This window comes from Peromyscus californicus, unplaced genomic scaffold (assembly GCF_007827085.1).
Source record: "Peromyscus californicus insignis strain IS unplaced genomic scaffold, ASM782708v3 Scaffold_8__1_contigs__length_139910024, whole genome shotgun sequence".
Classification (NCBI taxonomy): domain Eukaryota; kingdom Metazoa; phylum Chordata; class Mammalia; order Rodentia; family Cricetidae; genus Peromyscus; species Peromyscus californicus.
Genome location: NW_026294606.1, coordinates 44,743,597 through 44,768,669, shown reverse-complemented (window position 1 = coordinate 44,768,669; position 25,073 = coordinate 44,743,597). Strand labels below are relative to the sequence as shown.

The 25,073-nt window shown below is 40.6% G+C and overlaps 1 protein-coding gene across 4 annotated transcripts in view; it reads right to left on the bottom strand.

Moving 5' to 3' along the window:
• The window catches only part of Pou6f2 (POU class 6 homeobox 2), a 502,001-nt gene that overhangs the window by 40,969 nt on the left and 435,959 nt on the right, over positions 1-25,073 (bottom strand). For 3 of the 4 annotated variants that reach the window (XM_052728712.1, XM_052728713.1, XM_052728714.1), the window contains exon 6: positions 7,131-7,271. The exons of the other annotated variant lie outside the window; for it this stretch is intronic. In XM_052728712.1, coding sequence (XP_052584672.1) covers positions 7,131-7,271 — 141 coding nt within the window. The remainder of the gene's footprint in view (positions 1-7,130; positions 7,272-25,073) is intronic. 4 annotated transcript variants of the gene reach the window in all.

Here is a 25,073-nt window from a genome sequence, read left to right as displayed (position 1 = left end):
GTGCTGAACAGGGAACAACTCCTTTTTATTTATTTATGTTTAATGTTAAGGAGGGTAGCCCTGATCAGCTCCTTGGAGCTGTAAATAGATCCTCTAACTTATTAGCTGTTGAGAATTAAAGCTTCTAATTGGGAAGCTCCAGGAACTAACTGGCCTCAAAAGACTGTACAAGTCTTCATCTAGGAGTCTACAGGAGAGACCATTTCCCTGATTGCATGAAGACAAAGGCTTTGGGATGAAGAATTAAAAACAACAAAAAGCAAAAGGCTGCAGTGGCCAGAACTGAAAAAGAAATAGACAGTGTAACATCCTATTTTATGTAGCAGAGACATGGTCCTCTTTTGCTAACTTTTCAGGGTGAATTCTGCAAGGGTAGTTTTTACTGTGTATTCCTGCTTACCTCCCTTGTTACATGAGGTGAGTTCTGCTAGAGATGGAGGCTAAAAAGAAAGTCTCCAGAGGGGCCTTTTAAAGTTCTTTAAGTTGATGGGCCTCTGGGGCTGGTAAGTGTTCCATATCAGACATGGAGGGGATGAGAGGCTGGAAGAAGGGTGGTTGGTGCAGGAGTAGTAAGTAGCCTTGGATGGGCAGAGCTGGAAGCAAACTTAACACAACTCTGAGTCTTAAAGAATCTGCAACAAAGCCACCTGTAGCCATCCCTCCCTCACTATCCAACACCCACAGAGTCACTGCCCACCAGGGTTAAAAAACATGACTTCCATCAGAGTTTGGAGGGCAAGGACTCAGACACTACCAGGACTCCATCGGCTGGCCCTCTGGTACCACCTCCCACCTGTCTTTCCAGGTTCTAAAGTCCAGAGAAAGTTAGCTTGGGGACAGGCCAACACTGATTTGCATGTTATGGGTCCTTGGGAATTCTTGAGACAGTTTGAGACAAATGGGATAAGTAGGCATCACGACAGACCAGAAGTCACGGCAAAGCTCTGGTGGCAGAGCCGCGTCTCCTCGCCTGAAGGATTTCTGCTTTCAAAAAACATTTTAAAAACATGGATAGGAATAAGTGAAAATTGCCGGCAGCAGCGTTTTTCTAAAGCATGTACATTTTATTAAGTGTTGGTTGGGGAATTAAAGCTTAAGAAAGGTCAAGTCTACAGCCTGATGGCCTGACCCCAGTCACATCTGTGAACCTCACTGGTCACTGCCGCTCAGTACCAGGAGAGTCGGCGGTCAGCACCAGTCTGGGGCACCACTGCTCTGATGCCAGAGTTCTCATTTGCAGAGCATTTTGAGGGGCTGTAAGGCGAGCACTTAGGGAAACAGCGCTGAAATGAGGCAATAAAGCTCTTAACTGGGCTCCGAGGGCAGATTTGCTACGTACGCTAGGAGAAGGATTGGGGTGGCTGATGGTTATTTTATCTTTATCACCGAGGAGAAGCCAGGGCAGAACTCTTAGAATGCTACTAATCCCGTGAAAATACATTTCCTGGTCTTCAGACAGAGAGAAATTTAAAAAAAAAATGTTTTACTAAAAAATGACAGTTGAAATACAGTTCATTCAATGGGATTTAATTATTACACCTTAAAAATTTCCCTCTGACATGAGCAAATGGGAAAAGAAACTTTTAGTCATTCCTGTTCTATTTGGGAGAAAACGTGTAGACACCAACTTTGAATTTTCAACAAAACACGTTTGATCCTTATTTATATAAAAGCTCTACATAGATTCTATTGTTTTTGTATATTTTTTTAAAAAAGTAGTGTTTTATGCATTTTGTTTTTTAAAAATAATATTTTTGTGTCAAAAACATAAAATTTGTAGAGAAAAGTCACAGTTTTCTAGCAGTTACCACTCTGGGATGGAGGGGAAGGTATTATTATTATTATTATTATTATTATTATTATTTTTGGTCTGGGCTGTCTGTTTTCTTTTGAAAATAAACAAGAGAACTGAGGCTGGTAGGAAAATGGAGATGTGTGTATGATGCTTTGGAAAAGTTCCGTTTGTATACACTTGGCCTGCTTCACTGTACTACACTGAGCTCCCCAGATTCTCCATTGCTGGCTTGCTTGGGTCTCGTGGGCTCTGGAGGAGCTTTATTCACAGTCAGAGCCACACACTATTTCTTCTCTTCCTGCAGGATTGGAAAACTGTTTTTACAGATATGTGCAGTTATGGCTTTAAACGGACCTAATAAGACCCCGGAGAGAAGCAGGAGACAATTATCAAATCAATTATCTCTCAATCTTGTCACTGAGATTAGTATTTATTATAACTTCATCTCAGGTCCTCTTACAGTGAGTTTATCTTAGAGTCCTGTCGTTCCATTTAAATTATGTGCTAATATTCACTTCAGCAACCTCTATAGGGTCAGTTGCTGGGTTTTGATCTCAAAAGAAATAACTGTAACTTATTAAATGCGTCATTTCTCATTTACTGTTGGAAAAGAGCCTCAGAAAAGTTATATAATCTTTACGAGGCCACTCTATTAATAAATAGGAATGTTTGTGTTTCAATAAAAACTTGAGATTCCTATTTGCTGTTGCCCTGGAGATGTTATTTGGTTCACGACTATAATTCAGAGGACCTTGCATGGAGTGCATCTCTTCAGTTGCCCCTCTTTGGAGAGCTGAACTGTCGGGGAACTTCCTGCCGGGGTCTAAAGTGCACTGTCAGAGGTCCTATTGCCTCCTCCACCTACTGTTGAGCTTGAAATGAAGCTGAGGGTCACCCTCCATGCCTCGAACTACAGCCTTCCACTCATGGTCATTAGGAGGCAGCCTTCAGCTCATGTCATCACAGTAACTCCTGTTTATTGAGCCAGCTTTATCTCTATCCTTCAGTTGCATAAAAGCTTGCGTATTTCTGAATAACCTGTGTGGGTATGTGTCCTTACCCTTTTCTGTTCTTTTTAAAAATTGATGGGAAAAAGATCCTCACGTGTGGTGACATACACTGTCATCTCAGCACTTGGGAGACTGGGGCAGGGGTAACCCTGTTTTTTTTTTAAAAAAGTAACTTTGTTTAGCTGCTTTTGTGTTTTCTATGTTTGGCTCTTTAAAGTACAAAGGTGGGTATCGGAGTTCACCTACTACCACCTATGGAAGCTTCTTACCACAGTGGTAGAGGACTTGATTTCATCAGGAAACAGTCATGAGCTTCAGTTAAAATGTAAAATGCTTTCCTTAACCCCAGGATAAAATAAAATTTCATTTGCTTTTACTTTTCTGTAGTAATGCCAATAAGGAGATATTGCCAGGGACACAAGGGAAGCAGTTTTGTAGCTGAACAAATTGACGGTAAATCTACTTGCCAATTCCTCAAAACACTATTAGGAGCACACATGGGCACATTCACTCTCCGCCCTCTGGCGCACTGTTCTGAGAAAGGTTGAGATGCCCTAAGATGACTGAACAACCCACTACTGAGATTCACACATTCTCAAAACCTTCATCTGTGCACCAAAGGAAAATGTTCACTTTGATTCACGTTCATCTTGATTAGCATTTACTGACTGGTGGCTCTGAGATATGACTGTGTGATTGACCCCATTCTAAGCACTTTAATCCAGGGAAATGATGCTAGTATTCTCAGTATTCTTCCCATTTTTCGGAAAAGAAATCATGGCACAAAGAGAATAAAGAGATCAGAATGGCAGCCTGGCTACAGATCCCTTTCTGTCTGCCTACACACCATACTATTGCCTCTGGCTGCATATCCAAACAACACCATGAACCATGATTATGATGATAATTGTAGCATTGTTTATTGATCTTAGTTGTGTCCTTAAACTCTTTGGAGGTATTTTTATGACACAATCTTATTTAATCTTTATAGCCTATGGATTTAGGTTGTATGTGTCTGTGTCTGTGTGTCTGCGTGTCTGTGTGTGTCTATGTAGAAGCCAGAGGCCAACCTTGGATGTCATTCTTCAGGAGCTGTCTATTTGCTTTTTGAGGCAAGCTATCTCACTGGGATGCAGGGGTCACTGATTAGGCTAGGCTGGCCAGCGAACAAGCCAGGGATCCTCAGGTCTCCACTTCTCTAGTGCCAGGATTACAAGGTCATGCTGTCATGCCCAGATTGAATGTGGATCCTAGAGAGCAAACTCAGGTTCTTGAGCTTGCATGGCCAACACTTTACTGCTGAGCCATCTTCCATAGTCCAGGGTTTGCTCAGATTTTATTGTGTAGTTCGGAAGACTGAGGCCCAAAGGGCTCAGGGAACTTGTGCAGACTGAATTTGGAATGACATCCTTCACCCTACTCCTTACTCTTTTTCTTCTTGCCTGAGTCTCCGATCCAGGAAGCAAAGAGACCTCTACTGTCCTCAGCAGTGCTGCAGTCAATGTCCATGGCTGACCACTAGTTACCAGGGGACACTGACTGCCTTCTTGTCTTGTAGTGTCTGTTAAATTGTTAACTCTAGTGATCTAGTTATGAGAGGGCAAAGTGAGAAAAGTACGAAAATGGAGGAAAATTTTCTCTGTCTTTGTCATGACTAGAGGCTGGGGGCAGCAGAACAGCAGAAAAGCTCGTTCTTCAACATATCCAGACGTCGCATCTATGCCTTTACTGGGATCTAGTTTCTGGAAAACACAGATTCCAAGGCAGGCAAGTCAAATAGCAAGAGTCAGATGATGAGGTTTCTGGCTGTTGTGACCAGAAGACCAAGAGTCTGAAGGAGATTCAGGCACAGAACAGAGGCTGATTGAGCAGTCATGAGTGTGGCCTGCAGCAGATGACTCCTTGAAGGTTAAGGGTAGGCTTGGGTAAGCTAAGCCTCTGTCTGAAACTCAGAAAACCAGAGAGAATTGGTACTTAACCCCATCCCTGGGTAGGCCTGAAGGCTCATTTAGGTCTCTTAAATCCCATCTTTTGTTTATAGGATGCAGAAAGAATCTCAGGGAGTGAGGACAAGGATAGACATTTGGATGACAATACCCTTGCTTGATGGTTCTGTGTGGAACGAATCTTCCCATTTGTCCATGTAACTATCAATAAATCCTGTTTCTTAAACCTAGCTTTACATGTTAATGGCATTATTCTTTGACAAACTTCCAAATATAAAAAAGTTTCTAAATAAAAGAGTTTCTAAACATTCAAAGAGTTTTTTCTTCCTATCTGTCTGGGAAACCTCTACAGAGACTTTAAGAAATGAAAAATAAACTGAGTGTGGCAATTCTAGGTGGCAGGGTATGTTAAACAAGGCAAATTGTACTAATCTGGTTCCATATATTCACCTCCTTTGTATCACATTAGCACAAGACAAAGAAACACATCTCAGATGACTTTGCCCCCATCTTATGATAGTAGATGTTCACCTTTGGGAATTTGTTTACTATAAATACAAATAAACCATCCTTATACAACTTGTAAAATAATAATAATAATAATAATAATAATAATAATAATAATAATAATAATAATAATAAATGACACTAAGAGCAATTCTGATTCAGTGTCTACACTGCCCTGTGAGTATTCAACTTGGGATTCTTGTGGACTGGGAGAGAGATTCCAGATATTAGAGTGACAGATGGGGACTCTGGCCCGTAAGAAGTTACCACTGGCTAATCGGCCACCAAAGCATTTGAAAAGTAAGACATACTAGTCCTTTACACTAAAACATTTCTCTGTGTGGGGGCATAACATTATTTCTCTTGGATGGTGGAACAGAAAAATCAGAGGGAAATGCCTATCTGGATAGATTTGGTTTTGATCTTCAACTCTTAAAATTTACATTTTGAGCTTGCTTTATTTCTGGGCATAGCTCTAGGAAGCTGCTTCCAGCACGGGCCTGAAGTCGGAATGAGTTATAGATATTAAATCCTACTTTTCCTCTACCCAGATACCCACAGCCCTTCAGAAATCTTAATATGCTTTTGAGAACCTCAATTTAGAGCTGGCTGCATAAAATGATCCTTTGATGAAAAGGAATTGGAACAAGGGTTAAAGCAGACATTGAAAGGTTACTGTAGAGGGCACAGTGTTCATACAACCCTCCTTTAATATGTGTGGTGTGCACCTGTGATAAGATGATTCATTGCATGGGGCCTCTCTTTGACAAGCTCCATCGTTCAGCCCTCGGGTCTCTGATGGGACAATCCTACACCCGCCCAGGAAATATAACAAGGTCAGCTTTTTCTTTTCCTGGGTTGTATATAGAGATGGTTTAGCTTATAATGCATCTTTGCTTATGCTTTATGTAAAATAAAAAAAACCCAAGAGTTTAAGATATTGAGATTCCTGGTTTCGCAGAGCAGCTGTAGCAGGGAGTTATGTAAACACACTGTTAAGTAAAGAAATAATGTTCTCTCTGTAATCATAGATGGACACACTAGAAAACTAAAGTCACTAACCAGTGAGGCTGGACTCTGGCTTTCCATTGGAGGGCACCCTGACATCATCAGCTTCAACTCTGCTCTGTTGTTTTCTGTAGCTTTTAGGGTTACTGATCACTGAAGCTCTGTCATCTGTCACCTCGGTGAACATGACATGGACACATGAACCTAGTTGGAGAATGCGTACTCTCCTGTGATATGGGGAGGGCTTAGTGGACCTGACAGGTTAGAGATAATCAACAGGCATGCAAGAGACCTCCTGAGTCCCTGAAAATCAGTGAGAGTGCCAGGGGCTGGAGGGCGGCTGGCATCTAATGCCCCCTTTCCTTTTGTTGCTGGAAAAGGACTTTGCATTAGCTCCCCACACATACAGATCTTGGATTTACTTAGGTTAGCTTAGACATATCAGAGTAACCAGCAAAAGATATTAGTTTCCCCATTACATCAGATTTTTTTAAAAGTGAAAAGTTAAAAAAAAAAAAAGCAAAGCAAGGTTTCCTTTCCAAAATTCAATTTTTGATTGTTTATTTTCAAGAATGTTCCAATAGAGAGAAAAAAATTCTTTAACTCAGGTCATAACACTAGTCATCTCACAAAAACAAAAACAAAATCAAACCTTGACATTTTAGGGGGCAAGAAAGAAAAATCTTGCTTCTAAAATATAGAAACACTTCCCAACCCCTCTCCTGCTCTTGACATTGCTAGTAAACATTATTTATTTGCCTCAAATAGATGCAGCTACATATCACTGTCATGCAAAAGAAATTCATTTCCTTTCTGAGTTCAATCTGCCATAAAAATTCGCTCTTGCTCCCATCTCCCACTCACCTGTCCTTGTGCATTAGTAACTAGTTGACCTGTGACCCCCTGAAGGCTGGAGAGGGCATTGCCAAAGGCCTGTGAACTTGCTATGGAGCCCATGGCTGCTGCAGCAGCGGCGGCCTGGCTTGCTAGAGGATTATTTACCAGCTGCAAAGAAAGAAAAGATCAGGGTGAAAACCACCATGAGGCAGAGTAACCACACAGCGACACAACACTCCCTCCAGCTTGCTCATGCAAAGAACCCCGAACCCGTTGCAGGGTCCCAGTAAGCTGATTCCTTGACTGATTATAGGAGGCCAGGGACAAGACGGGGCCTGGACTTTGTCCACCAGTGCTGGCTATGCAGTGGAGCCTCAGCTGAGGGACAGCCTAGGAGAGATTTAGCCTGAATCTGGGGAAGATCACAGAATAAAATTCCAAGGAAATGTCAGCCTTCCTTGAAATCATCATGAGAGTGAAGCAGGGTGGGTGGAGGAAATTGATGTCCACAGGATTTGTGTATGGATTTATCGTTTCCATGTAGGAATCACAGTTTCTTCAGGGGTCTTTTGGGTGAGGCATGTTTCCCACCTGAGAAGCAACCAAAATCATCGAAAGCCCAACTTTTGCGATCTCAGAAGAAACTGGCTTACATTGAGGAGAGATTCAAAGTCACTGATGAATGGTCAGGCTGACATTTGCTTCCTGCTTTACCTAATGTGTGGCCTCTTTCCTGGGACAAAGGTTTAGCAGGAAAGAATAAACGGAAGTGGGAGAGAGACCAGACAGGGAGGCGGTTATGGCTGCCAAGTTCTGTTTTTCCATGGAGACCAATTCAGTATTCTTTATCCTGCCAATTTTCCACACCACAGGTTTTCAGGCCTTCTGACCATGAGGCAGAAGGGTGGCATGAACTAAAATCTGCATTTAGGTTAATGACTAGATATAAATTCAAGAAACATTTAAACTATTTTCACAGTATTGGTTTTGATACATGAATTTCATTTGTATTTATTCTAGGGTGTTATTTTTTTCCTCCATATAGTTTCTCTCAAGTACAACAATTGTGTATAATAATGCATTTTCCATCACCAGTTTCCACATCCATGAAACTCCTGCATTTTAGCAGAGACCTGCCAAGGCTAAGTAAGACCTGGTGGAAAAGAATTAAAACCATACTTAGTTCAAGTCTTGGCTCTTCTAGAGTTCCTTTTTTATTATTGTTATTTTTAAACTTTCTTTTTAGTTTTTAAACATTCTTTATTCTTCTCTGCTCTCTCTCTGTTTTCTCTTTCCTTCTTTTTCTTTCTTTTCCTCTCAAAATGTATTCTGTGCCTTAATTATTTTGGAAATTTGCCCAGAGTTTTACATCATCTGTTGAGGAAGGAAATAATAATCAGGGAAAATGAAAAAAAGGGGGAATTTGATAACTTTTTGCTAATGTATATCTTTATCCTTATTATTTACTTATAACCAAGTCTCATTGACCCAACACATCATATTAGAAAGAAAAATCCACTTTAAACTCATTACTTTATGTCTTTTGTTTTTATCTCTCTCCTAAGGGGAAAAAATACAACTTTTTTTAAGGAGAAAAAAAATTCTTTTTTTGGCCTAGTGAGAAACCCTGTCCCATCCAAGATTACCACCATGGGATTTAACATTCAGGGCATCCTTGATCTTGGTATTTTGAGTATGTCTATAGAGTGACTATGGCTGAGGAATGGGAGGGGTTAAGAGAAAATGCTCCTTGTTGTAGTTTGAATGCCCACAATGGATGGTCCATACTGTGGTCTTGGCAAAGAGCACCTGTAGCATCCGGCACAGACAGTGCACACTGGCCTTCCATTCTGAGCTCCTCCGAGAAGGTTCTGCTTGCAATGTTTTTATGCATGAAGCTGAATTCCTAACAAAATTCCTGGAATCATAAAATAAACTTTGTAACCCCCAAAGAATGATTAATTTATGTGAAGTTTGGTCTTAATTTTGAAAAGACAATTTTGTCGATTATGGATAAAATTTTTAAGTTTGTACACAGAAAATACTATCTTTAGAAGACAAGTAGTTATCCCTATTTAACAAAGAGTGCATAATTTTCATAATTGTAAAGCACTTCTTTGATATCTTCTACGTCAACCAAGATATCATCTAGGAAATGATGGACTGACTCTGGGTGTAGCACAATAATGGAGATTGAGAACTCCCTATATCTAAGACACCAGTGTATTGTTCACCAATAGTCCTTTGTATTTGCTGTGGAATCTGATGCTTCACAAAGAACTCATTTTGAATATAAAGCAAACCAATTACTTAAAAAGACTCTGAGTCTGTGTGTTTAAGGGTTAGAAATGGGTAACGGGTGTTTTAGAAGATTGCTCAACCACCACAAAGGTATGTTTTGTTTGCTGACATTATTTCCTCTATACTCTGGTCCTATGATTTCACTGCCCTTAATGATGTGTGTGTGTCTGTGTGTGAACACATGTGGGTGTGGGTGCTTGCATGCATTGTCTTTCTATCTTAAAGTGGAAAATGCTGACTTGGATGATTTTTTTGTTATTACTCTGTTTTGCAAAACAAACCCAGGGCCTTGTATATTCTAGACAAATACTTTCCCACTGAGCTATAAACCTCTAGCCATGGATGACTTTCTTAATTCCTGTCCAGCTACCTTCTTACTTTGCATTTGTGGATGATGCCTGGTTCTAGGGAGAAGTCTGGCTGGCCATGCTCTAGAGCCAGAATACTGACACCAAGGTGGCCCCTGTAGTACAAGTCAGTGTAAGAGTGACTTGGATAGTGTTCTTGGTGTATACAGCTTCACGAATACTTCATGGCTCTCCTGTCTGTGACTTCCTGGGCAGGGCTGAACTGCTATTAAGATAAGTGGCAGGGGAGGGGGGAACGGCCATCACCTCAGGCCATGTCACTCTGTGTTGTCTACAGTCATGTCACATTAGCAGTGTTCCTATCACCATTTCTTCTAGATTGGAGACTCAGGGTAGATTTGGACAGCTGTGAGCTCATGCACAATAAATGCATATAATGAGCATGGTGACGTTCTAGGGCCATCTGGGCACTTTGAAGTGGCTGCCAAGCTTATGCCTTCATATCTTTCATTGCCGTGTACCTACCAGGAAAAGGCAGCCTGGAAAAAGTCTGACTGTATTACATGGTGTGTTTTCAACAGATCAGTTCAGGCCATGCTGATTCTAGTGTGTTCTTGTTATAAGTACAGGAGGGTTCAGAGCAAGGATTTGCAGCGAGTGAGAATTTTCACATTACATCCTGAGCACCTCAAGCCATGCCTATGGGATCTACAGCTGAATCCACTCACTGAAATGCCTATTTCCTAAGACATTTCCCCTCCTAAGGTTTTATAAAATAAATTAACAAAATAGCTGTCGATATAGCTGTGTGCCACTGAAGTAGGACGCCAGACCTCACCTTTCCCCTGTCCAGGCAGGACAGAGTCAGGCTGCAAAACCAGATGCCTCAGTAGAGGTAAGAGATTCAAACTCTGGTTGCTTTTGTTTGTTTGTTTTCCTGGATAAAATAGGTGGGAAAATGATAGAACTCATAAGAGTGTAATGAGAATCAAATGAGAATATGCAGGTAAGAGCTTTGGATATGCAACTATAGCTGACACAATTGTCCCACTTTCGTGTACATGTTACTTTAGGTTTTTCTGCTTGTTTGCTTTCTGTATTTTTTCTTAAGCAGAGTCTTCCTCTGTAAGCCAGGATGGCCTCCACCTTGAGATAACCCTGCCTCAGCCTCCCCAGCACTGTGGTTCTAGCGTGTGTCACCATGTCTGGCCCTGTTCTTTTTAAAGGGCAGCTTGGGGAACCTACTAGCTAACTGGCATGGTAACTAGATGGGGTGAGTTCTCTAATTTTAAAAAGGTAAGAGTAGAAGGCATGTAAAGTGAAAAAATCTGTTTGGATGTGCATCACTAGAAGGATACAAAACAAAAAAAGGATTTGGAAGAGTTGCCACTGATTTGTCTCACACCTCTCCTGTCAGACAGGACCTGTGCCTCTGTAGAGACAGCAGCGCTCTGATTCTGGAGGCAGGATTGATAGGTGACAGAGAAGTCAGAGAAGACATGACTTTCTTTATAGTGCATTATCCTCAGACTTAGTTTATAACATTTTAAAAACTCCCTTAAAATCACTTTGTAATTTAATTCCTGGTTCATGTCAAAACATTGTGAAGTAGTTTATCTTACAGTTGCTTATTAGATAGTGAAGGCATGCAATGAAAAGATTAGAGAGAAAGAACACTCGCTGTTTACAATGATCTCTCTCTCTCTCTCTCTCTCTCTCTCTCTCTCTCTCTCTCTCTCTCTCTCTCTCAGGTTTCATGTAACCCAGAATGGACTCAAATGTTCTGTGTATCCAAGGATCACCTTGAACTCCTGATCCTCCTTGTCTGTGCCTATACTTATTTATTTCTGTGTTCACACATCTGTGTGGTTATTGGGTGCTGATCTGAGGAGAATAAATCCGTATTTCCAGAACTGTATGTATTGTGCATCTCTTTGCTATCCATGGACATTAGATTATGTAGAAAAATTAATAAAGTCTTCTAAAGAGCAGCCTTCAGAGGCATTGTGTACATCATCTACAGATGTCATCATCACAGATGTCACCACAGGACAGAGAATGCTTTTCTCTGTTTTTCTGAGAGATTGCTATCCTGCACCTTGGTAAAAGACTCATGTTTCTTGAAATTGGATTTAAGCAGTTATAACATTTTTTTTTTTTTTTTTTTTTTTTTTTGGTTTTTTGAGACAGGGTTTCTCTGTGTAGCTTTGCGCCTTTCCTGGAACTCACTTGGTAGCCCAGGCTGGCCTCGAACTCACAGAGATCCGCCTGGCTCTGCCTCCCGAGTGCTGGGATTAAAGGCGTGCGCCACCACCGCCCGGCTAGTTATAACATTTTTAAAAGAAACTGTGCTGATTAAATTGCAATAGTAAAATTCATTTTTATAACTAAGACAGCACAATGAGGCAGTTTAGCTGTAACATGGTATCCAATGTTTTTGCCTATATCCCAAGGGAGCTTTCTGGATTCATAAGTTCAAAGCCTTCCTGGAGCATAATTGCCCATGATCTAGGGATTCTCCCTTATGAACCATGTGAATTTAACCATATGTGGGTTTAGGAACAGTTCTTTTTGCTACTAACTTTTCAGTTTAGAGTCAGGTGTGTGGTCCCATTTCACTTTAAATGAGGACACTGAGGAATGTATTTATCACAATTGACTCCTCATTTAAGGTCCAAAAGACCCTCACTGGCTGTTTAGAAACAGCCAGAAAATATTGCAGTTTTTACTTCATTTACATACATTAAGACTTGGCTTTCCTTCTACTTACATGTGGGAAAGAAGCATGTCTCTAGTGTCTTTGGCACTCTTTAACCAAATCAGTATTTCTGCTCCTCAACTCTTATGGTGGAGAAGGGAATTCCAGTAGACACGCATTAGATGGGTGGCTCTAGTCCTCTTAATGAGCTACGTCACATGTGTTTTACTTTTGAAGATTTTCTCCCTGGTCTATGATTATTGCTGTGCTTGAGACCCTTAGAACAGTTGGAAAACAGTTTCAAGTGTTTTCATACTGAGCTGATCCTCAGCTCTCTCACTTCCTGCTGTATTACAGAGATGGCTCTGTGTTAAATGCTGTCTATTCAACATCTGTCAAACAAACAAAGGTCTTTAATGACCTTTGGGGCTGAGGTGATCTGAAGCACTTTAATATCCCAAAAAAACCACTTTGGTTCATCAACCTAAAATAACATCAATTTCTACATGCTTCTGGAATTAATTTTTATTTTAATGGTAAACTGACAAGCACAGTAACTTATTGTTTCTAGTACACAGTCATACTGCCTAACAGGAATTTTAGAAAGTAATGTAATGTGTCTGTTGATACCCTAACAACAGGTCAGGGAGAAGAGAAGCCTGGTTCTGCAGGGTTCTGGGGTGTGAGTGGGGTCTCAGACATGTCCTACCTTAGTATGAGGAAGCTGGGACATCATCTTTCACTCCTGACAGTCATCACTTCACAGCATTCTGTGAGTAACTGAGGGCTGGAAACCCCCAGGTGGGGTTGACCCTTGACTCATGAGGTAAAATGAATTCTGAGACTTAAGCAAGCCCTTGGAATGTGACAGTTGTTAAAACAGAGGGGTGGGAACAGCTCATGAAAACTTGGAATTCCAATTGATGTCATTGGAGATTTTGTGACATGATAACAAATACACAGTTGGTTCTCATTCCCTTTAATTATCATAGAGCTCTTCAATCCTGGGAATTTCTGAGGGTTATGAGTAGCAAGAATAGCTGAATATTACTTATAATTCCCATTATAAGTAATTCACCTGAGCTTATGCTTATGAGCTGACTCTGGAGGTTGGGAGGCTAGTTGCCAGAAGAGCCATTGAGATATGTTATCAGAGGTTTAGACATTTCACCTCACCCCTGCCCTCAAAGGACTGAAGAGGGCCTGAGAGGGTACTTACTGATTGCAAAACTTTAGTCATGCATACAATGGGTTTTGGAAAGTTCATAGGCTGAAAGGGAGGGTGTCATGCCCCAAATCATCTAGAAACAAAAACTCTTGCACTCAGGACCCTCTGGATCTTGCCCCTGGATCATCCCTTCATCTAGTTCAGTGGTTCTCAACCTTTCTATTGCTATGATCCTTTAATATAATTCCTCATATTGTGGTGACTGCTGACCATAAAGTTATTTTGTTGCTATTTCATAACTGTAATTTTGCTACTGTTATGAATTGTAATGTAAATATCTAATATGCAGGATAGCTGAGATGAGACCCCCCAAAGGGGTCACAACCCACAGGTTGAGAACCACTTTTCTAGTTGTTCATTTGTATCCTTTTTAATACTCTTCATAACCAGTAAACATATTTCTCTGTGTTCTGAGAGTTATGATACAAATTGTTGTACAGGGAGAGGGACTAATGGGAATCTGTGAGTTGTAGCCAAAGGAAACAGAAGCCAGGACAGCCTGGGGATGCAGTTCTGACAGTTGACGTATGTAATATACGTACATGGTGTGTGTGTGTGTGTGTGTGTGTGTGTGTGTGTGTGTGTGTGTGTGTGTGTGTTGATCTTGTGAGGTTATGCCTTTTACCTGTGAGGCCTGCACTAACTTCAGATAATTAGCCCCAGAATTGAATTAAACAGTAGGAATTATTGTTGGTGTTCACAGAATTGGAGAATTGCTTGGTGTAGAGAAAATAGCCAAATACATTGCATTACAGAAATACAAGTAAATCAACAGTTGTCCTTTTAAACAGTAATGTGTATGCTATAGTTACAGAATCACATACAGCCTTTCACTTATTAATTTCTTCAGCTTGCAAGCACTTACTTAGTACCCAGTATGTTTAGAGTACTGTATGGTAATGAATGACAGACTGACATGTTCCCTCTCTCATGGGACTTATATTCAAACAGGCAAAGAAATTTGGTAGTAAAGGAAGTGAAGAAAAGATAAGCCATCCAATCATTGATTTCTATCCAATTATGGAGGGGTGGCAGTGTATAGTTGGAGGTAGTGAGAGAAGATGGGGTGGATTCCAAGACACCTGAGCAGCTGTGATCTGTGTACCTGGACCTGTTCAGAGTTGTACAGAAATGTGACTGGCAATTAAAGGGCCATTCTAGCTTAAAGGGGAAGTAGCATAGTACAATGATCGGGAGATTGGATTCTGGATCTAGATTCTGAAGCTGCTCTTAGGTAGCTGTTCCTTCTGTTTCTCCAACTTTAGTAAAATGGGAATAAATTATGGCTTCCTAAAATTGTATAAAGACACATGCCTTAAGGCTGATTGTGGAGTCTAGTGGTAGAACATGTTCTTGGCATGTATGAGGTTCTGGATTCAAACCTTAGCACCACATATATGCAAAATCATGAAATAAAACAACAAAAGCTAGCCATTTATATGAAGCAATTCATAAAACATACTGGGAGAGTTCCTGGCATAGAGTAGTAAGCCTCTTATAAGTCTTGCTATAGTATTTGTATCCATTTTAACTGTTATAGGCATACCAATGTTTTAGGATTGAGTACCTTCACACCTTCACAATATCCAAGGCAGATGATTGGCCAATTTTCATATTCTGAACCATCCAAAGGTTTTACACTTTGGTAATGCTCATTGCCATTCACCCATGTTATTTTACTTGAACACTCTCTTGGAGACACTTCCTTTGATTATAGTATCCAAAGTGCACTTACTTTTACTGGTAAAGAGTCATACCAAAACCATCATAAGGGGATGAAACAATGTTCAGGATTTATTACAAAATAATGGATGGAAGGGTGGTTGGGTATGGAAGATAGGCCTTGGGGAGGTGCTTGTAGACACTGAGTTGCAAACTGACATGGCTCATAGTCTGTTCTTACAAGTAGCTGTATTTCCCCCACAATAACATTTCTTAATGATCCCCTTTGTGATACTTAATCTTCATTGTCAAATTGACTGGATTTAGAATCACCATGGAAATACACTTCTGGGAGTTTCCATAGGATGTTTCCAGAAAGGTTTGACTGAGGAGGGGCTTTTGAAAGTGGGTGGCATCATCCATCCATCCATGAGCTGGAGTCCTCGAATGAATAAGAAGATCCAAGGAGACAGCTAGTTGAGCCCCAGCTTGCATCCCCCTGTTTGTTAATGCAGACTCAGTGCGGCAAGCTGCCTCATGCCCCTGCTACCATGCCATCTTCACCACAATGGACTGGACCCTCAAACTGTGAGCTAGAATAGATCTTAAACCCTTTCTTTCTTTTTTTTTCTTTTTTCTTTTTTTCTGGTTTTTCGAGACAGGGTTTCTCTGTGTAGCTTTGCGCCTTTCCTGGATCTCGCGCTGTAGAACAGGCTGGCCTCGAACTCACAGAGATCCGCCTGCCTCTGCCTCCCGAGTGCTTAAGTTTCTCATGTTGAGCACATTTACACAGCAATGAGAAAAATAACTAATACACCTTTCTATTGTTTATCCAGTCCCGTCACTTCACAACACTCATCAAAGGCTATTTATTTGTCTATTCTCTTTCTTCCTCTCTCTAGGCTCTCTTTAGTAAATTTTGATATCTTTAGTTTGTTTCACAGTGAAGGACACTCAGGAGGCCCGTGATAGATGTTTACTGAATTAGTATGCAAATGAATGAGCGAACTATCTGCCTTAGGTACAAGACCTTGGTGGGAAGTCAATCCTTCACTCTTTACAGAAAAGAGTAAGCATTTTTAGAAATAAACGTATCAACATTTTTCCTTTTAAAAATGCTTTAAATTCTCTCATTTCACATTGCATTGATCCATCTAAGCTTTAGGTGTGAAGTGAAAGTCCAGAGACTTCTGAGTCCCTAGGTGTTAATTCCTCAGGTGAATTACAGTTAATAAATGCAGCTGTCCAGGCAGATACCTGCAAGGCTACCATGGCCCTGAATGATCTTTCTGACCATAGTTGAGAATACTCCAGGATGGAAATCTCAATATTGATGGCAGGTAGAGATGAAGATGTAGCTGTTCTTTGGACATCTAGGATGAAAAGCCCTCTGGCATCTCTTAGACACCGAAAGCCTGGACATGATGTGGAGGACTGGACAGGGGGCTTAATCACTTGGTTTGAGATTACAGTCATGTGTTTCATAGTGATGTTTCAGTTAATCATGTACTGCATCTCGAGCCACTGTCGTATAAGACTGCAATGGACCTGATGCATTTCTATTGCTTAGTGATGCTGCAGTTGCCATATTGCCACAGCATAACACATTACTTAGATTTTGTGTTGGTGTCAGCAAACATACCAATCATAAGAAACTATAGCACTTGTACATAGTATATAATACTTTATAATGATAATAATTGACTGTTACTGATTAATGCATTTACTGTACTATACTTTATACTGTTGTTTTAGAATGTACTCCTTTTAATTATGCAGGAACTTAACTGTAAAACAGCATGCTGTATTATGTGGGCAGCAGCCTCATCCATTTCTGTTTATTGTATCTCTTGATTGTATCACACAGGTACAGCCAATAACTGAGCTACACCATCCTGACACACTCTAATATTTGCACGGTAGGTAGTGAAATGGCCCAATAACATATTTCAGGAAATGTATGTCTGCTAGTAAGCCACTCATGACTCTGGTTGAGCACTGAAAGTTAGGGTAGTACTGAATGTGGCCTTTGTTTTGTTTTGAAATCACTGGGTTTGGTGGATAGCGTTGAGCTGTGATGGGGCTTTATGGTGTATCAGGCCTCTTGGGTATCTAAATAGTTTGTGGCTTTATGGCGGTCACTGAGTCAAAAGTGAGGCTCTGACAACTGCCTTTGCAAAGCTGGGAGTCACTGAAGATGAGCAGAGGAGGCTTTCCCCGAGGAAACATGGACATCTTAGTGAGTGTTCTAGAATCACACTGGAGAGACAGCTAGGTGCTGCGGGGGATCTGAGTCCAGGAGCTGCTCTGCGGACACTAGATGAAGAAGGAGGAAATGAGTCTGGCTGCCACACTATAGTTAGGTGGCAAGCTATTCGAAAGCTCTCCAAAGGCATGTGCTTCTCTTTTATTTTTAAATTTACTGATACAATAGTTAATCCCAGAGTAAAGGCAAGAATCTAGCTTTTGCCTTAACACAACACACTGATATGATTTTGTAGTAGAGAGGTCATCATTACGGGAGCACACTAACCCTAAATCAGATTTTATACAAGTGCTGTGCAGACAAATACAGAGAGTCACTACAAACCTATACATCTCATTTCCTTTTCTGTCCATTCCTCTATCTAATAACCTGAAAATCCATCTTTTTATGGAGTTTCATGATATTTTCTTACTTACAAAGTGCTGCTTTTACCAATTGCCTGTTGTCATGGCACATTAGTTAGGTAAATTTGTTGATATTACAGAATCATTCTTCCTGCATTTCTTATTCTCTCGTTCACTTTAAACAAATAATTGTGAATACTCCTGTGACGAAAAAAGGAAACACTTTTAAAAAAAGGGAATAAATTGTTGCCATGGTACAGCAGTCATTATTGTTCCTAGCAACTGAAAAGCTTATTACACTCTTTATTTGCCTGAGCCTAATATATGTCTTGGTTCCCAACACTTGTTGAGTCCCTAGGAGGGAACATAGATGCTACAGAGTGTGTAGGAGAGACGAGAAAGAGGGAGCAGGTGTAGAAGCCAAGGGACAGTTTCCATCTTTACGAAGCTTCACGGAAATGTCACTCATTAGATTCTCCAAGTGACAATGGTGCAGGCTCTGCATCAGGCCTCAGGGACACAGAGGTGAAGGAAGCAAGAACAATTTGCCTACAGGTCCTTCTAGGCCTTTCTGGGCCCTTCTAGGCCCTTTCTACCAACACAGACAGGACTGTAAGAAAAACAAGTAAGAAATCCAGACAAGGGGGCCTTACCCAGGCCCAGGAAAATGGGAGACTTCTTGGGGATGACTCCTTGAAATTGAGTCTTGAACAATGACTATGAGTTGATCGATTGTCAGGGAGTAGGAAGAAGAGAGGAAGAGGCTTCACATCTCTAGAGATGCCACAGTCAAAGATGCAGAGTTGAGAAACAGAGCGTTGTGTGTGTAGAACCATTAGTGTGGCGCTTCTGCTTTGGAGGAGCATGGAGTGGCAGAGGCTGTCAGAGAAGCTTTCCACAGAATTCAGAGGAGCTCAACCCTGCACACACCACAGATCAGTTAGGCAGATGGGAAAAAACAGGTAATAATAGCAGCAGAGAGACTAAAGACAGGATTGTGGCATCAGAAAGCCCCCCGAGGGTCCAGAGCACAGTTAGGGCAGAAGACAGAGCTGGAATACTTTTAGCTGGCTTTAAAGGCAGGGAATAAAGGTAGGAAGCATTGCTTCAGACGCACACACAGGAATGGTGTGTTGGTGTTTGTGGGTGGAGCCTCCTGAGTGAGAGTCATAGCTCCGAAAACGGAGGGCCTATATGCTTATCTCCACTGTGACTCTATAGAGACCATTAGAACAGTTTTGAAGCAAGAAAGCCACTGATCAGTAGAAATCTCTATACAGCAATTTCTCTGTAAAGGGACATTTAAACTGTTGACTGTCCAAAAAATTGATAAACATTCAGCAATAGAAACAAAAGTATCTTCTTTTAAAATAAAGAAATGATCTATGTTACAAAAGCCCACAATGATGGACTATAAATGACCACTCTATATCCACGGCTAGGTTCACATTTAAGGCCAAAGTGCCATTTAATAAATTTTAATTTTATCAGTTAATTAGAAGGAATGTACTAGTTTGTGACAAGATCAAATCTCTGGGAATCCGCCCCAAATAGATGAAAGTCATTTACTTACTTTGAGGTATTTCATTGATGAATGTGTGGATTTTTTTTTTCTACAGATTCTAGTTTCCTTGGTGAAACTCGAAACTTTTCCCAAGTCCAACCGATTCAATTGATTATTAACAAAACAAAACCTCTTTTTCTTCCATCTCAATAATCACATTATTAAAAAGCATTTATGATAAGTCCTCTGCAGATTTGGTTTTGAGCACCTCTGGGCAGATGGAGGCCCTTGTTCAAGCTGTGTCTGAATTTTATTATTATGCATGATGGCTTGCCTGCCTCATAAAATTTACTCACTGATCAGCTGCTATAGCCTCCAAGGTTATGGTACTCTCAGAAAAAATCCTATACTTGGGTTACAGTTTTCCATCTCAAGAACAAGTAGCAATCAGCCTGTTTTTTTTTTTTTTGTTTGTTTGTTTCTGTCCTGGGACCTTTCATGAGTGTACAGTAAGGATCAGACAGGGCATTTAGACTGTAAATAGAAGAAAATACCATTTCGGGTCAGGTCACACCCCTCTTAAGTTGGTGTCTATATTCATCCTTGAGTAAACATATGAGTGGTCCCTTCACCACACAGTGTGTGGTCCTCTGGTCTATGGCCCAAGAAGACACCCTGATCATCACAGAAATAGCTACAGCACCATCTCTGAAGAGCTGTGAATAACTCTATAAAGGAAAACAAGTGGCCAAGTTATTAGAGAAAATACGGCTGTATAGACTCAGGAAAAAAAAAAAAAAAAAAAAAAGACATGACCAGAATGCTCAAAGGTAAATAAAATCCTCCTGCACTCACAAAATTATATTGATTATAGGTTGTTCTAAAAACATTAAGCTAACAATGAGAGCCACTCTCTGTAGGAGCCGTGAGCCAAGAAAATATAAAAAGTTGTTGTATAGATTGTTTGGGAAGTTCCCATTAATAAAGCTGAACACAGGTTAAAAAGTATAAAGCTGAATCTCACCATGAGCAATTGTAAGGCTGTGCTGGACGTTCCCGCACTTAGAGCAGGTAGCCAGAGACTAAAGAGAGCAATCCTCTCAATCAGTAACAAAAACCTGCTAAAATCTTTCCAAGTACTGACCAACACTAAGAAAACGCTGGGCGTGAAGGACACAAAGCGGTCAGTTTAAGATGTCGGAGAAGCTCTTGGCAGAGTCTCTGGAAGCCAGGGCTCTTGGATTCCCTTCCTGAGTCAACCGCTCACTGGCCAGGCCATGCCTGACTTGTCTTTGCAGAGAGAAGATGGAGCTACACCATTGTTCTCAAAGCTGGCTCCTGGGGCACTGCAGCCACAGCAGATTTAAGCACTCTGCTGAAAACTCGGGATCCATGCTGAGACCCACCAATTCATCATCCTTTATGCTGGCTGCCGCAAGGACTGGAGAAAGCCAAATTTCTGCTCCCCACAGAACTCTGTAGGGCTTTGGGCACAAGACAGCTCCAAGAAGCTTGGTTTCCATGAGGTCTACAGGAAAAATCTTCCCAGCTGTAGCTCTGAGCTGGATCCAACCTGCCACATCAGTACCATACGCAAACTCCACAAGGCACTTTTGAAGGCATTTCCTTCACTCATACCTCAAGGAAGTTCATTTAGACTCATAGTAGCCAAAGTTTAAGTACATGGTGGCGTGGCCTGGTATATTTGGGACTGGTGGCACTAGTAAGTGGTGAGAAAAGCTGCTCACTTCACGCTAATCAGGAAGCAAAGCAAAGGCAAGAGATCAGGTCCCAATGTCCCTTTTGAAATGCATGACCCTGTGACCTTATTTTCACTAGGCCTCATCTCCTACCATACCCAATAGCACTGAAGCTGGGTGACCAAGCCTTTAACACAGGACTTTGGGGATACTTAAGATTCCCAAATCGACAATGATGATGTTAAAATGTAATAAAAGTGGGAACAGCACTGTAACTTTTTAAAGGTTTATAAGCATTATTAAATAAATATATTAATTGAATGTTATTCTCTCTCTATCACCCTTGTCTGTCTTTTCTCCCTCTCCTCACCCCCCTGCCCGTGTGTGTGTGTGTGTGTGTGTGTGTGTGTGTGTGTGTGTGTGTGTTTGAGAAAGGGTCTTGTTTGCTCTGTAGCTTAGGCTGGAATTCGCTATGTAGCCCAGGCTAGCCTTAAACTTGTGGCATTGTTCCTTTTGCTTCAGATTTCTGAGTGCTAGGATTATAGATGAGTCACTTAACATAATTTTCTTAATGGCTTTAAAAAATGGAAATGTGGCTAAAGGTAAGCATTTAGTGAATCAGGCTTATGGCAAGGTTCTAGCATGACATGTAGCTCGTTGACTTTTGCGATAGTTTCCGGCAGCCTGAGTGGGGCAGGGTTGGTATATAAACCCTCCTCAATCTGAGAAGGCCTGAAACCTTTCCCATATGATAAAACTATCACAATGGTTTAGTACAGAGTGCAACAGAATGCTAAATCTACAATAGATTTTTAATAAAAGCCGAAGTACCCGATGTGAAAAGGTAAACAAGTTCAAGTCAGCCAGACAAAGGCTTTCAAAACTCCAGAAGACTGAGGACTGGATACGTCAGTGCCAAAGAGCCAGTGCAGAAGGACTGGGGATGATCTGGGTGGAGGGACAGCTGCTGGGGACTTGGATAATTTTGATATTAATTCCAGAATATTTGGGACTTAGGAAGGTCATATTCTTGAGTCTGGATGGTAGAAAGCCTTATTTGTATTTTATTTAAGTTTTCAGATTAGGTTTTGCTTTGTGTACCACTTTTTAAAAGCTGAGAGCCCCCATGCTTCTCAGTTACAGATTGAGGGAAAGATTCAGTCCAACATAGTCCAACACTTTCATACACATGCACACAGCCTCACACACACACATACAATTCTCACACACAGCCACACACATATGTACTTACACAGTCTCACATATGCAAGCACAGTTCTCACACATGCCACATACATATGCATTTACACAGCTTCACACGCACACACACACACACACTCTCATATATATACAGGTAAACACGTGCCCATTCACATAAACTCACAGATGCTCACACATATCACTCATACTAACTCACATATAAACACATATACTTGCACATGTACACATTCACATATCACACTCCATAACATACTCACATATGCACACACATACATATATACACACTCACATACATTCTCACAAATCACTCACACACATATGCACACAAACATACACACCTAACTACTTGTACACATACACTCCTGTGCACACACTCTAATACATACTCACACACACATACTCACATATATCCACATACATACAAACACCCAGGCCATACACACTTTTATACACACTACACATACACACACACACACACACACACACACACACACACACACACACACTCATACACTTGCATACACTGAACTAAAAGAAAATATAAAACTTCAGGAAGTAATTAAATAATTCTTTTATGGAAAACATTAAAATAAAATGCAGAAGTGGAGATGTGAAAGTATTAAGCATGTATATTTTTTAAAGGATTTAATTTCAAGAATCTTGGTAAATTGACCAAATTAGTCAGTTTTAGTTTTTGGGTTATCAAAGAACAACGAGAAATATAATTTTAAAGAATACTGGTATAGAATAGAAGTTAATAATGTCTTTAGAACACTGAATGCATTTCTAGCTTTTAAGTATGCAAGCAACGACACTGTGGCAGAGTGCTTAAGTAGTTCCCAAAGTCTGTGTTTTGGGACTGTGGTCCCTGGGTTTGCTCTGGAGCACAAGGTTTGGAAGTCAAATAGGTTTGCCAAACACAGTGTGATGCATATGCCTTCTGTTGACTTATAATGATCTCCGTATGTTACTGGCTCTGGACACAGTCCATGGTTAAGGAAACTTTCTCAGTGTGTATAACCATTTCACCCAGCATGATTTGATCACAGTAGCTCCTTTACATACAGTGCCACATGGAAAACCCTTCAGAACTGTGTCCTATGTTATGTTCCCTGAGAAAAGCTAGGTGATACATCAATCTGTTAACCATAAATCTATCAAATGTACTAAAGGTATATTCTTGCAATCCATATTACCTAGTCCCATCATCTGCATCACAATGAAGGACTATCTTCAAACCTGGCACTCCACAAACTACCTACGTCTGGAAAATGTTCCTACTGACACTTTAGTTATGATTCATACAAATTAGCTAAGATAAGATTTATCAATTTCAATATCATGTATCATGGAGACCACAGGCTTTGGGAATTTATTCACGTACCTGCTTACCATTGCACAACAGTGGAGGCCGTATTTTGAATTCCTAGGAAGTGGCATAGAACCAGTCATGAGCCCAACAGAGTATAACTGTCCTCACTCTTGATACCTGGAGCAGTAATTTTTACATCCCACAAAGAGAAGAGGTGTGGACAGAATGGAAAGCAGGCACATGAGTTACAGGAAACTTTCATGGAGAAAATCTTGGATGATGGTTCTGTGAGGACAGAACTCAAGACGGCCATGTGTACTCACAGGTTTCCACTTCTAAGCTGGGGTGGTGGTGTTAATTTTAACAAGAGTAAGACTTGTTACTGTTTCCTGTTACATGTGTGGCTTGGGAGATAAATAATAAATGACCACTTTCATTTTGTTTATAAACCTCAATTTAAAGTGTTATTTGCTGATAAATAAAGCCAAGAAACACGTATGTAATGTCTATTGCACACTGTAGCTAAATTTGTTCATATTAAGAACAGAAAAGGGAGTCATTATAAATTACAATTAAATCTTACGATGTAAAACCTGGTTCTAAAAAAAAAAGCCAGTTTTAGAGTTTGAAACTTGACACTTAACATTCATTTTGAAGCATGTGACAGTTGGACTAAAGAAGCACTATTATTTCTGAAGATAAATTTGTTCTATACCAGGAGCGCAGGTGATACCACATTTTGATCTAATCACGAGGTGCCGCCTTGCTCTTAATTTTCACTCAGGAGGGTAGAAGGTAGTGTGATGCAGAGGCTTCTGAATTTCTGAAACAAGTAACTGTGCCTTTTGTGGCCATTGCTAAGAACATTATGGCCACTATAGATCTGCTTCTCAGTGGTGAGCATCTCTCAAAAATGGGCAGGAGGAGCCAAAGAACTGATGTATAAAGATGTCCATAAATTGTCCATAGCAAAACAGTAAAATTACGGTAAATAAACACAGGAAATGCATTGAAAATTATGTTCCACTTTTATAAATATTTCAAAACAATCCTGTAATTTCCCAAACACTTTTAATGCATTTATCTTTCATGAACTTTGTCACCTAGTATTCAAGTAGTAATCAGGCAACACATTATAAAATACGTTGTTTCAAGTAGAAATGATCTCAGATATAAAATGAGCTTCACGTACTAGCCATTAATTTAACAGAATAAGTGGAATATGAATTTGGCAGCAAAATTAGTGCTTTTTGTCCATTCTCATTGCTGTTTTCCTGAGAAGACAGAGTCTGGGGAATTCACCCAGCCATTAGAGGAGTCACTCCACAGCAACTTTTTCTTTCTTTCCAATGGCTTCTTTCACTTAGTAATGCATATTTGATTTCTTCTGCACCGTTCATAGCTTGCTAGTTCACTTCTTCTTAGT